A 12,457-nucleotide genomic window follows, 5' to 3' on the forward strand; every position below is an offset into this window, starting at 1 on the left:
TGCTATCTTGTACTCATTTCCTCTGCTTCAGTTACTGTGTCACGTTTGCACCCTTCAGTAGCTGAGCTAAAACTGAATCTCTCCTTAACAAACCCTTAGCATTGCATTGTTTCCTTGACCACTGGTCAACAAACTCTACATAGGCAATCATCAAAGCCATATGATGTCACTAAAGACATCATCAGTACATGGACACATGACAAACACACATTACATAAACAATTACATTACACACACAGCAAACATTACATAAAACAAGTAACTAAACTAACCTGGTTGGCTCATACAGCTCTTCTTAGTCTTCTTATTGAGAAAGAAAGACTCTTTATATTAATGAAAACTCTATATTTTCACTTGACATAACAAATTAACTTTTAAGTTGGATTTTTCGCAAGACCTTCATCAGGTGATAACTTTGACATTTTCACCAAAGCAACTTCTTACCTAACAAATTTTTGGCTGAATGATTTACTGACACAATCCTCAGATTGATGGATAATGACAGTGTAATTCACATAATAACTTAATTTCTGACATGCACTTCCATATAAAAACACAGGTACACACAGGTATTGCACAAACATTATGACAGAACAGAGTTGTAGTACCTAAATCCCTCAAATTACTCTCAATATAACAAGTCCCATGATTTGCTTTTAGAAAAATATTTAACCTCAGGAAGACTAAGGTGCTTCAAACTTTGTCTTACAATGATTCTCTTTAGATTGGGCCTAAATGTGTGCAGCCTTCCATGCTTTAATATTTTTTGGTATTTATGTACTTCCTTTAGCTTAGTTTGTGAGTGTGGGGATTTCATCAAACAACTGTCCTTACAATTACCAATTGTTTTTCAAAACCTCACAAAACCCAGCTCGAGCCAAGAACATAAAAGTTCTCTTAAGTGTACTTCACAGTTGTATTTGACTCCACTGTCAAGAAGCAATACTAGTTTAATTTTTTCCAAGTAAGAGAGCACACAAAAATTAATTTCACACTTTTTCTTGTGTTTTAAGAATAAATGGATGGTGGTTTAGACGTCACATGTGTGCATCTAATTTGCTGTACACAGGGACAAGAAAACAGTGAGTTGATGTAGGGAGGAATGAAACCAGGAAACATGTCTGTAAATGCAGCAGCACTAGTACGGCAGTTGAGGTATGGTCATTGTGGCTGAAACATTGGGAGGTCAAAGTGGTGGTGGTTTTGGAGGCATTGGTAGCGGGTAGGAGGATGTTACAAGAGCTCAGTTAGGATTTCTGTCTTGGCACACACTGTAATGTCGATTTCCTGCCTGCTTGCTGAAAAATGCCCAGCTCCCCTCCAACTAAAACCTCGCTCAGTCAACTCAGACAGGCAGCAGCTGAGACAGTTAGTCAGGCTGAACACTTCATTTGTTTTGTTGCGCTCACATTTCCTGCCAGACATTTCCAGGTGTCTTTTGAGGAAAACTGTGGTTCATAACAACACAAGTCTTAGTTTTCAGGAAAGTGTACTTGCCAAAGTATGTGGTGCGATTTAGAAATAAGGTAACACTAATTAAAATACGGGACTAAAGACACGAGCTGAGATGATTATACACATTGTAGAGCAGCAAAACAATTACCTAAATTGGCAAAACTTGTCTTGGATGTAAAAGTAGACAGTGTAATGATAAGTAAGTCACTGATCTGTCACAACATTATTACCACCTTATGATGTTAGTGTTGTGGTGGACAGACATCTGTCGATCATGGCCAGCACTATAGGAATAGTTTGAGATGGTTAAAGCTGCTCTTAATAGAATATTAAAAATGTATATGTACATAAAAGTTCATCTGAGGCTCATATGACTCTTAAACAGTGGTACTAAGTTCTGTCTTTCAAAGTAGGGCTGCATAATTTAGTCAAAAAGGCTTGCAATTTTTGTGGAAGACTGCGATTAGGAATTGCAATATAATTAAAAAAAACTATCACACGTCTACTTACCATTTACCAAAGAACATGCAGAAATTAATGATAGATGTATGTTTAAGTTGAAGAAAACACAACAAACAAGCATAAAACATAAAAACTGAATTAAATCACACTACAAACACCGTTTGGAAAAAAAAAAAACAATTAAGCCTAAAATCTAATTAGATTAAACATTTTAAACATTAATGCCAAAAATAAATGTAATAGTTTACCGGGATAAACAATGTTGGAAAGTAATTAGCCACGGTAAACACAATTTTTCCTGAGCACTGTCCCTGAACATCTCGCACATATGTCGCACGAAATGGATGGATGACCTGCTATTTGTAGTGTTCCCGAATACATCCCGTGTTCTTCTGGTCACCAGTCTCTGTTAGCTCAAGTTTGGTCTCTTAGACACTCCTAAAAGAAATATCTGGCTTTTAGCTGCTAAATGTTTATATGTGGTTAGCAGCTAGTTGATAACTGTGTCTGTGTTCAATGCTGAGAGTGTACTGTGACTTTGTCAGGGTATTTTCACAGAAAAGTGTTTCCTGGAGCATAAAACCAAAACAATGAGCTGAAAGACACCCCATAGAACTGAGACTAAATGCAGAGCCAGGTGTTCACATATACATAAAAAAATGTATTTGCTTGGCAACATAAAGTTAAACATAGCAGCTGTAATATTTTGTGGTTCTGATCAAGGTGTGTTCACACCAGGATATCGATAATTTATCAACCTTGACCAACGTAGCCTTTCATTTCACCATTTCATAACCTGGATGGTATTATTCCAAAGCAAAGTTAGACATTTATTTTTAGTTCCTCTATTTTCACGAAGACAAAACAACCCCTCTCAAAGTGCAACATGCATAAAAATAAACACATGAAACCTCCAGCTTTCCCAGAGTGCATTTCACACAAGCACACACCCTCTCTTACCATGAAATGGTACTTTTTAAAGGACACATTCAAATATCAGATAATAAATGGAAAAACATTTTGGGCGAAAACATTTTCCCAAAACTAACTCCACCCGATTTAAAAGGTCACTACTCTGAACAGAGGCCTCTGTGTTGCTTGTTTAAGTTTTATGTGTTTCATCGGACGTGAACATCCGCTCTCACACAACAGCCACTCCACACCTCTTGAGAAGCAGCCTGGCTGGCACTGAGGAGGGGAAGACAGTTGACATCAAAGTCATAATAGCCTTCACTTCTGAATGCATACACATGGAAGAACATGCTGTGAGAAGGAAAATTACAAGCTTAGAGAGTCACTTAGAGTCTGGATATAAACTACATCACTGTCAATTCAGTGAGCCGAATCTGCACTGCAAGTGATAATTCTGCTTATAAGTGATGTGAAACTGCACGTCTTTGTTGCCTCAGCATCTGTAAGCCTTATCACAATCAACAGCTTGAAGGCTGATGGCCTGAAATCACTTGTCAATCACATATAAGCTTCTCCAACCGTGACTTGGAGCTTGTTTTCTACACAATCCCTTAGCATCTTCTATCCCATTAATAACAGGGCATTTAGTGAGGCTGATAAGCCCAGTGTGATGCCCATTAAAAAGCAGGAAAACACAGAGCTCCAGAATATTTAAAGTGCATGACCTCAGAGCAATGGGTTTCTGTTCCTGAGGGCAGAGGTGAGGGGGGAGAAGCTGGCTTAAGACACACATCCATATGCCGAAGGCTGGACTCCAACACAATTAAACTCTCAGGCATACACTCCCTTGGCAGGTTTATGAGCCTCTCCTAGTAACTCAGCTCTGAAACTCAGCTTCCTGCAGGACTGATGATGTCATGAAGACTCATTATAAAAGAAACATCTGTGCAGCTCAGCGAGGCTCCTCTGCCCACTTGCTCATCAACCCCCAACACACGTGAACATCATAGAATTTGTCTGAAAGTGTGTGGGTGTGATTTCATGAAGGGCTTGATGATGATGGGTTATGTAGTGAGCTGACACCAATTCATCTGTCGCACAATAGTAAACTTCTTCTAAGAACCAGTCTGTTTGACTGGCAACTGCCAGCTCAAATTTGTTAAGAGAAATTTGCGATGTGCATGTTAGTCTCCTTAGGGATGTTTCTGCAATCATGTTCAGAACTCAATACATTAAGGGATGAGACAGTCATCCACATACATGAGCTTTAATATTTAGAAATAGTTTAGAGACCAAAACTTTGCTCTTAAATCATATAGAGTGGCTAGTGCTATCAATCCACTGTAACAAAATACTATCTGCTATTGCCAGGTTATGATATATGCGTTATACAAACAAAAGAACATTTTCATATTTTTTTTGGCATATTCACACAGTTCTGCTTACAGGTTACATGTATTGCTGCAACTAACAATTACATCCTATTCGCAAAAGCCCATCTTCACATGGCTAGTTTTGACCACCCAACGCTTCAATCCTTTTAAGATATTTAGTTCACTACCACAGAAGACTAAGAAAACCAGCAAATATACATTTATAACAGGAGCGGTTCTGCCTCAGGTGGAGCCTTCCATGAACTCAATTCTCAGTTTCTCCCAGCTACATGTTGAAGGATACTTGACAAGACCCTGAACCATTAAGTACTAAAATGTTTATTAGCAGCAGGAGGGGAAAAAATAATTTAAAAAATCCGCAATCGTTAAAAAATTTAAGTTTTTTAATCATAAGTTTTGACTGACCATGTATTTAAGCTGTAGTAACAAGCAGATCCTTTATGAGTTACTGTTTAAAATGCTCGAACAGCGGATGAAAATTAGCACTGTGTCTAAATCAGACACATTAATGTCATTTGCTTTAAATGTGCTTTGTAAATATATAAACTAAACCCAACTCTGCTCATTTATAAACCTTTTCTCTTAATGTATAATGTATCCTCGTGTCTATTATTTACAAAAGCTTGATTTCACTTGATGGGACAATGTGACAGTCACTATCACCGGGGGACGTAATAGCCTGATGGGCACAACATCACACACAATGTCACTGTTGACTTTTGTTGCATGTCATCCCCTTCTCTCATCTGTTATCTGTAGAAACATTAGCACACAGCTTTCAATACATTTTACACAATCAAGTTCCTCACTCCCCAGGGGTCCATTAGACTTTATTGTGCATTTATCTTCCCACATTGTCCTCACTTGCTGTGAGCCTTGCATATATCTTTGTTTGCATACAATTGTGTTGCAAAAAATAATGTAGATGCAGAAAAAGAGGGGACTCAATGGAGGAGAACCGCCTTAAATTCTTATAGTACTGCATAGCTCCCCAATAATATCAATAGGTTTGCCTGAAATACTCTGTAAAGCGAATGGAGATCCACAGGGGGAGAATTTCCATCACTACACCTACGCCATGTCTGCTACGTGCCCCGACTGACTTCATGTAGGCAGCTGAGATTTATTTCAGAGATGAGAGTGAATTTCCTGTTTGAGTAACAAGAAGAACCACTTGGATCTGGTGTATTTTACTGGTCATTAAAGTATTTCCTTTACAAACTTTAGAGGATCCTGAGTCAAGGGCCCTGGGTGTGCTTTCATGTCGCCCACCCTCCCCCACACCTATACAAGAGCTAAAAGTACACCCATCCATCCACATTGGCAGTGAAAGGCCAGTCTTGTTGCTTTGGCTTATGTGCACCTGCTCCATTACACCCTACACACGCAGACTTGCTGTTAGTCTTTAGCACATCATTTACTCTGTACTCAGAATGAAAGCAAAATAAATGCACAATAGATATATGATAGTTTGTTGGGCTTTTAAATGTGTAATAAAATCCACTTGGTTCAACATTTTCACTGAGCTCCTTGTGACACTATATTATAAATGCACATCTGGTGTCTTTTAGTGTAATACAATAATAGCTACACAGATACACTGTGTCCCTACAATTAAAATTCATGGCACATTTCAGCTGTGCTTTGCTGAACCTGTACCACTAAAGTGCAGCTGAAGATTGAATAAACAGAAATATGCTGCAGCACAGAGGTGCATCATCTCATGGACACTCCAAGAGACAAAATAAAAGCTGCAAAAACTCATGTATACATGACCGGTCCCCAGCTTACTACGGTTCTGGGTGCACATTTGGAGCTAACTCAAGAGAAAACTGCGGGCTTTTATTCCCACATTTGCGTGAATTCCCCAGACTGCAAACCACTGGGATCTGCTCAGACTTTCTCCACAACCAAACCCAAACTTCACATGGGCACATTTAGCCACAACAACAACAACAAGTCCCTACTTGCTCTGCGCGTTGACTTGCATGTATTCGCGCAAACAGCCTCGGTGTGTGTGCAGCAGGACTTCTTCGACACCACCCCCACCTCCCAAAAAAAAAAAAGAAAAAAGAAACGAAATAAAGAAAAGACAAAAGAAAGCAAACAGCTATCGATTGCTTTTAAAATAAGAATCACAAATTTATTCCTCAGCACTTACAATTTTACTGAGATCCATGATGGTCCAGCCAAAAACGAGGAGTGAGGATCTTGGGAGCCGGAGAGCAGATCCGCAGGCTTTATCCTAACGCGCAGTAATTAGTAACGGGAAAGCAATTGAGGCAACAAACGCATTTGGGAGGAGAAGGGGAGGTGGAGCAGTCCGTTAGCTCAACATGTGTCCCGATTTGGTATTAAAAAGCTCCCCTGTCCTTCCTTCTTGCTTGCTTCCGCGTCCCTTTTCCTTTCTGCGCGCCCTCAGTGCCCCCTTATCGACGAGGACTTGGAGCATCCGACCGCCGACAAACCGAAGCTGTTTGGAGGGAAAGCAGAGACGTCTAGCGCCGACAATCCGCTCGCATTTCACCGCCGCTCCACACTAAAACCACTTGCTTATGTATCAGCCCACATAGCGGCTAAGACCAGGAGAGTAGGGTACCTTTATTTTGCAAATAGCCCGCTCTGTTGGCAGACAATAGTAGCATGGAGCCTGCAGAGAGGGATGGCTCAAAACCGGTGGTTCCCAAGCCGGGGTCCGGGGACCGCAAGGGGTCCAGTATGAGGGGAGGTAGAGGGGGGCTTCTGTTTGATTATCACACGTTTTTTTATCTAACAATTTTAATATTAGTTTCTGTCTGCGCTGCTAAGGGTCAGTAAGGTTTAGCTATATCATATTTTGCACTATTAAAAAGAATCTGAAAAAGAGGGGGCCTGGTGGTTCAGGTAAAGCATTGGGTTGGGATGCAAAAGGCCATGGGTTCAAATCCAACCCCACCAGATATGGCCCCGCCCAGCAATCAAGTTGGCATGGTGCCAGTCCCGATAACAGGGTAGGTTGTGGCAGGAAGGGCATCAGGCATAAAAACTCATGCTAAACTAATGTCAGGAACATGTCCGCTGTGGCAACCCCAGAAGGGACAATCCAAAAGCCGTTAATTCAGAATCAGAAATGTAACTAGTAACTAATTCTGAAATAAACATAGAGTAGTATTTGCTTGCAGTTTTTGCTTCTGAAATGTAGTGAAGTTAAAGTGGGTATCTACAATTATTAGATTGTGAAAAATTTTAACATAGTGTCCAAGAGATGTCCTGTTTTGTCTGATAACACTGTTGCTTGTCACTCGAGATTGATTGATGACTGCGCTGTCTGACTTCACCTGCAGCAGGACACAAAACATTGACTGGACAAATGAAGCCAAAATCTTCTGTGAGGATACTCCTCATTGTTGTACTTCATTAGAGCATCATTTGCAAGACAACCACCCCACCCCACCCTAGTCCTTTTCATTGTGCTCCATCAACAAAAACACACCGCATTCACAACATGTGACCTTAGGCACTGGCCAATGTAGAGACACCAAAATTCATTTTCTGGCAAAAGTGATATAGTAGAATACTCTACTAAGTACCAATGCTTTAAAAAACAACTCTCATCTTAGAGATGAAATACATTTAGGGTTTATTCTTTAGTCTAACTGCAGTGATAACTAGGTTTTGCAAAACAGAAAAAGTCTTCAATAACAATAAAGTTTCAAGGGTGGAAAGGAGAAAGAACTCAGCTTCCACTGTCAGAAAAATTCAAAGGCACTGATGCCCCCATCTGGTTTCTCTGAGATTCTCAACTAAAGTCTGTCTTCAAAGCAATACAAATGTTTGTTTGAGCTGGATGCATAAAGTACAAGTTTCAACAGTTTCAGAATAAATATTTTGAAGAAAGACATTTTGACACGTCACAGCAGGAAAAGCACATGTCTAAATAATTACTTAATGATGGCTGAACTTTGCATACTGGCTCACTGTCATCCCTTTTACGTGAGACACATTGAACAACCCGGGTTTTGGGGCCCTAGGTTTCAAAAGGGCCTTAAAGCTACAATATGCAACTTTTAGAAATTAAGCTATAGTTATACCATGAGACGTAAGGGAAATTCACCCAGGAGTTCAAATATTAGCCCTATGTAAATGCTTGTGGTGTCTCATATGATATGTGCAAGTTTCACATTTGAGTTAACATGTGATGACTCCCTCTTTTTGGTTAGTAATGTGAGCCTGGCTCAGAAACATTTAGAGAAAGCAGCTGCACCGCTGCCAGTGTTGTTCTGTAACTCTGTGCCACAAGAGATGTTGACAGTAACTTTCCACGTCAAGTAAAATTATGGAGCACATCTACTCTGAAACAATAAATTTACATACCATAGCTTTAAATAATTCACACTAATATGCTGATATAAATCAAAATTAATCCTGTTTACACTAATTCAGGTAATTTTCATCCTACAGGAATTTGAGGACTGATTTGAGATTTTGTGTTTCTGCTTTCAAAAATGTCCAAAAGGGGCGGCACAGTGATGGAGTGGTAAGCCCTGTCGGCTCACAGCTAGAAGCTCCCTAGTTTGAATCTCCAGCCAGCTGCGGTCTTTTTGTGTGGGTTTCCTCCCACAGTCCAAAGACATATGTGTTAGGTTAACTGGTGACTCTAAACTGTGTGAATGTGACCTTTTGAATGACTTTAAAATGTAGGTATTATATGGCTTGTAATCATATTTTCATTTTTTTATAATGTAAGTTGATTTAGTAAAGCATAAAAAACCCTAGTCCCATCATGGCCTAGATCTCTCCAGCAGGCCACAAGATCCATTTTAAATCAAGGCCACAGTTTCAAAAAGTCTTTTCTATACAATCACAGGGCATCAGCGGACAAACTGAGGAAAGGCCAGCCACAATAATCAATATGCTACTCATTATGCCATTGAGACGGCACATTATACCTCCAGGCTGCTCAACATAAACAGTCTGTCTCCAGACAATGCCGGCTTTTCTCCAGCAAGTCTCCTCACTTCCTGGTACGGCGTGGGCCATTCTCCGAGAGTAGTCTCACAGAGCATTTCTCACATACAGCCATCCCACTCTGTCCTGTTTTTTCACTCAGACACTCACAAAAATGTCCTTTATTTTATACAGCCTATGCAACTAGAATAAAGGATATTGCCCAAATCCACTTACTGTCTTTATCTAGGTGTATAAAGCAACTGTGGTTTGGTCACAAAAAAACAAAACAAAAAAAAAAAAAATAGTGGTGAGTTTCTAAGATGAGCAGGTTTTTTCTTTCATCAAAAGCATCTCCACTGAAGCAGATTTTTTTATTCTGGTGACTTCCTCAAAATCAAGTTGAGCATTAGTACGTACCTTGCCCATTTATTCCTGAGGTAAAGCTGACTTGTGAACTACCTTAAATAAAAGGTAGTAACATAGCACTGATCAGCCACAACATTAATACTGGTGGTCCTAATAGAGTTAAAGAGGATCCATATGGCCACTCTGAATAGTTTGCAGCTACACACCCCATACACAGCAAGATGTGATACACTGTATACTGAGGTGGTTGCAAAATTCAATATTCAAGTAAAGCTGGACTAAAAAAGACCCTCCACTACAAGTACCACTTTAAATGTTTTACTGAACAAGTGTAAACATACTCGACTAAGAAAATTATGTATTTAAAAAAAACTGATAATGGTAATTACGGCGAAACTTGTACCTTTATTAATAAAAAAAATAAAATGTATAATATCAGCTACCAAAACGATAAGATGTTTTTTTAATTAGATACAACTTTCAAAAAGGCTGTAGTAATGAAAGTGTTCAACAGTATTTTGAATAATTTCTGTTGAGTTGTTTAGCCCAAATGTGGCCTGTGTCTAGCAAGTTATGATTTGTACTTTTACAAGACTTGCTTTTATGATAAATTAATTAAATGAAATGTGATGAAGCATGATTTTCAAAGCTTGGAGTTTGTGGTGTGTACATACTAGGGTAAGAAGTGACAGTGCTATCATCAGGCAGATGGGGTGAGGACACCAAATAATAACTGGTTAATCATGAATTATTCAAAAGACTGAAACCTACCACTCACATACCCATCACCTATAGGTGTGTAACAGGAGCCCATTGTAACCTATGGTGATTTTTTATTGTATAAATTAATATCAATCCATGTGAGTCAGCAAGGTTATAATTAGTACTGGACAATAATCATTTACCTAGATTTTGTGAACTCATAACCTGATAAAATTAGTATATTATCTTCATCATTTTGCAGACACACGCGAATGTAGAATAGACACAATTTGATACATGAGTTTTAAATGTTATTACTTTGTGATTTTACATGTCTTCGATATATCTAGATGTTAAAATATTGATTAAACTTTTTCAACTATATCCATCAGCCTTGGTAACTGTAAAACGTATTTTGTCTCACAGCTCAGAACTTATGTTTGGATGACTATGTAAAATGAGACTAGTTATACTGATTCAGACCAATTTGGATGCCACACGCTTAGATATGTGTGAGCTGCAGTTTGACCTGTGACCTCTGCTGCATGAAAAAAACAAAAAAGCCACAGTCATTCTCTGTATGTGTTCCTTTCTATTTTACAGTGCTATAAAACACACAAGAGAACTCTAAAACAATCTGTAAATCAAAGCCATTGTTAATGCCACCAGGAACTCATCGGTGCACTTTGTTCCACTTACTGACCTGTCACTCATGTGCAGCGCTATTATTCTATAGCAAGTCAGAGCAATGAGGCCACAACGTGCCGCCTGTGATTTCTGCTGCCTCAGAGCTTTTAATGGTCTCACTTTCATGCTTGCATGGTTGTCTGTGTATATACTGCATGTACTAAATGTGGGTATCCCTAAATAACTTCCTTGCATTTGAATTACAGGGTGTAAAACGCAAGGAAGACTCAAAACAATAGTCACAGAAAAAGAAGGAAGAAAAGGCAGAGGGACAGGGTGAGAAAAAAATTATTCTCTACATATGCCTTGCTGAGCCCTGGTGGTTCCAAAGGGCCACGGCCCTGCATCTCCCCTGAATTCCACAGCTGCCAGGCCATGAAGTAGCATGAAAACAAGATGCAGAGGGACAAGAGGTGTCAACTAGAGCAGGCCCACATGCACTTCATACTAGTTATTTCCCAACCAGGGGCACTTACCCCTAGGAGGCACTTATGTAGTAATCAGGGGGTATCTAGAAACATGTGACATAACTTCAATATCATGTACTACTAGATAAAAAAAAATAGCTAAAACTAAGAAATTGTGTTTAATGGTTAAAACAGTTAACCATTAAAATTAATTAAAAGTTGAAATACTGGGCTAAAAGTAATGGTTAAAGGTTGGAAATGAATGATGAGAATTTATAGATAAATATTTGAAAAAAGGAAGCTCACTACTTTGAAAGTAGGTTAAAGGGTGGAAATAACTAAGTAGTGTACTGGATAAACAGTTCACAATAAGATAAGACTAAGGGATGAACAGCTGAAATACACAACTGAAAAATGGCTGAAATATCTACAAGTAATGGTTAAAGGATGGAAATACTTGTAACAACATTGCAAAAAGTGACAAACAGTTGAATATGGCTATCCAAATGTAATGAATGAATCACTGAAACAGTTTTTTAAAATAATAGATAAAGGATGAAAATAGCTACAAATAATGAATAAATGGTTAAAAGGAATAAATACTGATAACAGTAACTGATACATACTTGAAAAGTCCAGCTTCTGCTATTTAAGTAGTAGAACAGAAACTTGACCATTAGACAGAAAACGAAACACTATTGTTCACCGACACAACAGCCAAACACACATTGACTCAAAGTACAGAGACAAACAGTAGTGACCTCACTGGGGAGAAGTTAAAGGGGAAAGACAGACTATGGCGGTCAGGCAGTCTAATTTTAAGGCCTTAATGATCTAACATACAATGTGGTGTCACTCAGTGGCTCACACTGCATGTCTCAGCTGAGGAACTGGTGCCCTAGAAATTTCCCAGAAGTACTCATTACGGTTCATATTGGTCCAGAGATTACTACCTATCTTTCAAATGAAAAACCCCTTCTAGTCTCTCACAGTTCGGAGACCGTTTTGCAATCCGGGAGAGAATTGGCATCTCTGACATTTTTAAGCCTTGATATAGGGATTATAAAATATGTAGTGCTTAGTACTACTTTGTTATTTACTTTTGGATTTTCTTATTGCTGTTGAGGACACAAGAGAACACCA

The 12,457-nt window shown here is 39.0% G+C and overlaps 1 protein-coding gene across 2 annotated transcripts in view; it reads right to left on the minus strand.

The window, feature by feature from the left end:
* The window catches only part of hip1 (huntingtin interacting protein 1), a 43,972-nt gene that overhangs the window by 29,121 nt on the left and 2,394 nt on the right, over window positions 1-12,457 (minus strand). The window contains exon 1 of one of the 2 annotated variants that reach the window (XM_067507264.1): window positions 6,385-6,866. The exons of the other annotated variant lie outside the window; for it this stretch is intronic. Within the exon in view, the coding sequence (XP_067363365.1) occupies window positions 6,385-6,402 (18 nt within the window). The 5' untranslated portion in view covers window positions 6,403-6,866. Of the gene's footprint in view, window positions 1-6,384; window positions 6,867-12,457 lie in introns of those variants that run through there. 2 annotated transcript variants of the gene reach the window in all.

This window comes from Channa argus, chromosome 6 (genome assembly GCF_033026475.1).
Source record: "Channa argus isolate prfri chromosome 6, Channa argus male v1.0, whole genome shotgun sequence".
Classification (NCBI taxonomy): domain Eukaryota; kingdom Metazoa; phylum Chordata; class Actinopteri; order Anabantiformes; family Channidae; genus Channa; species Channa argus.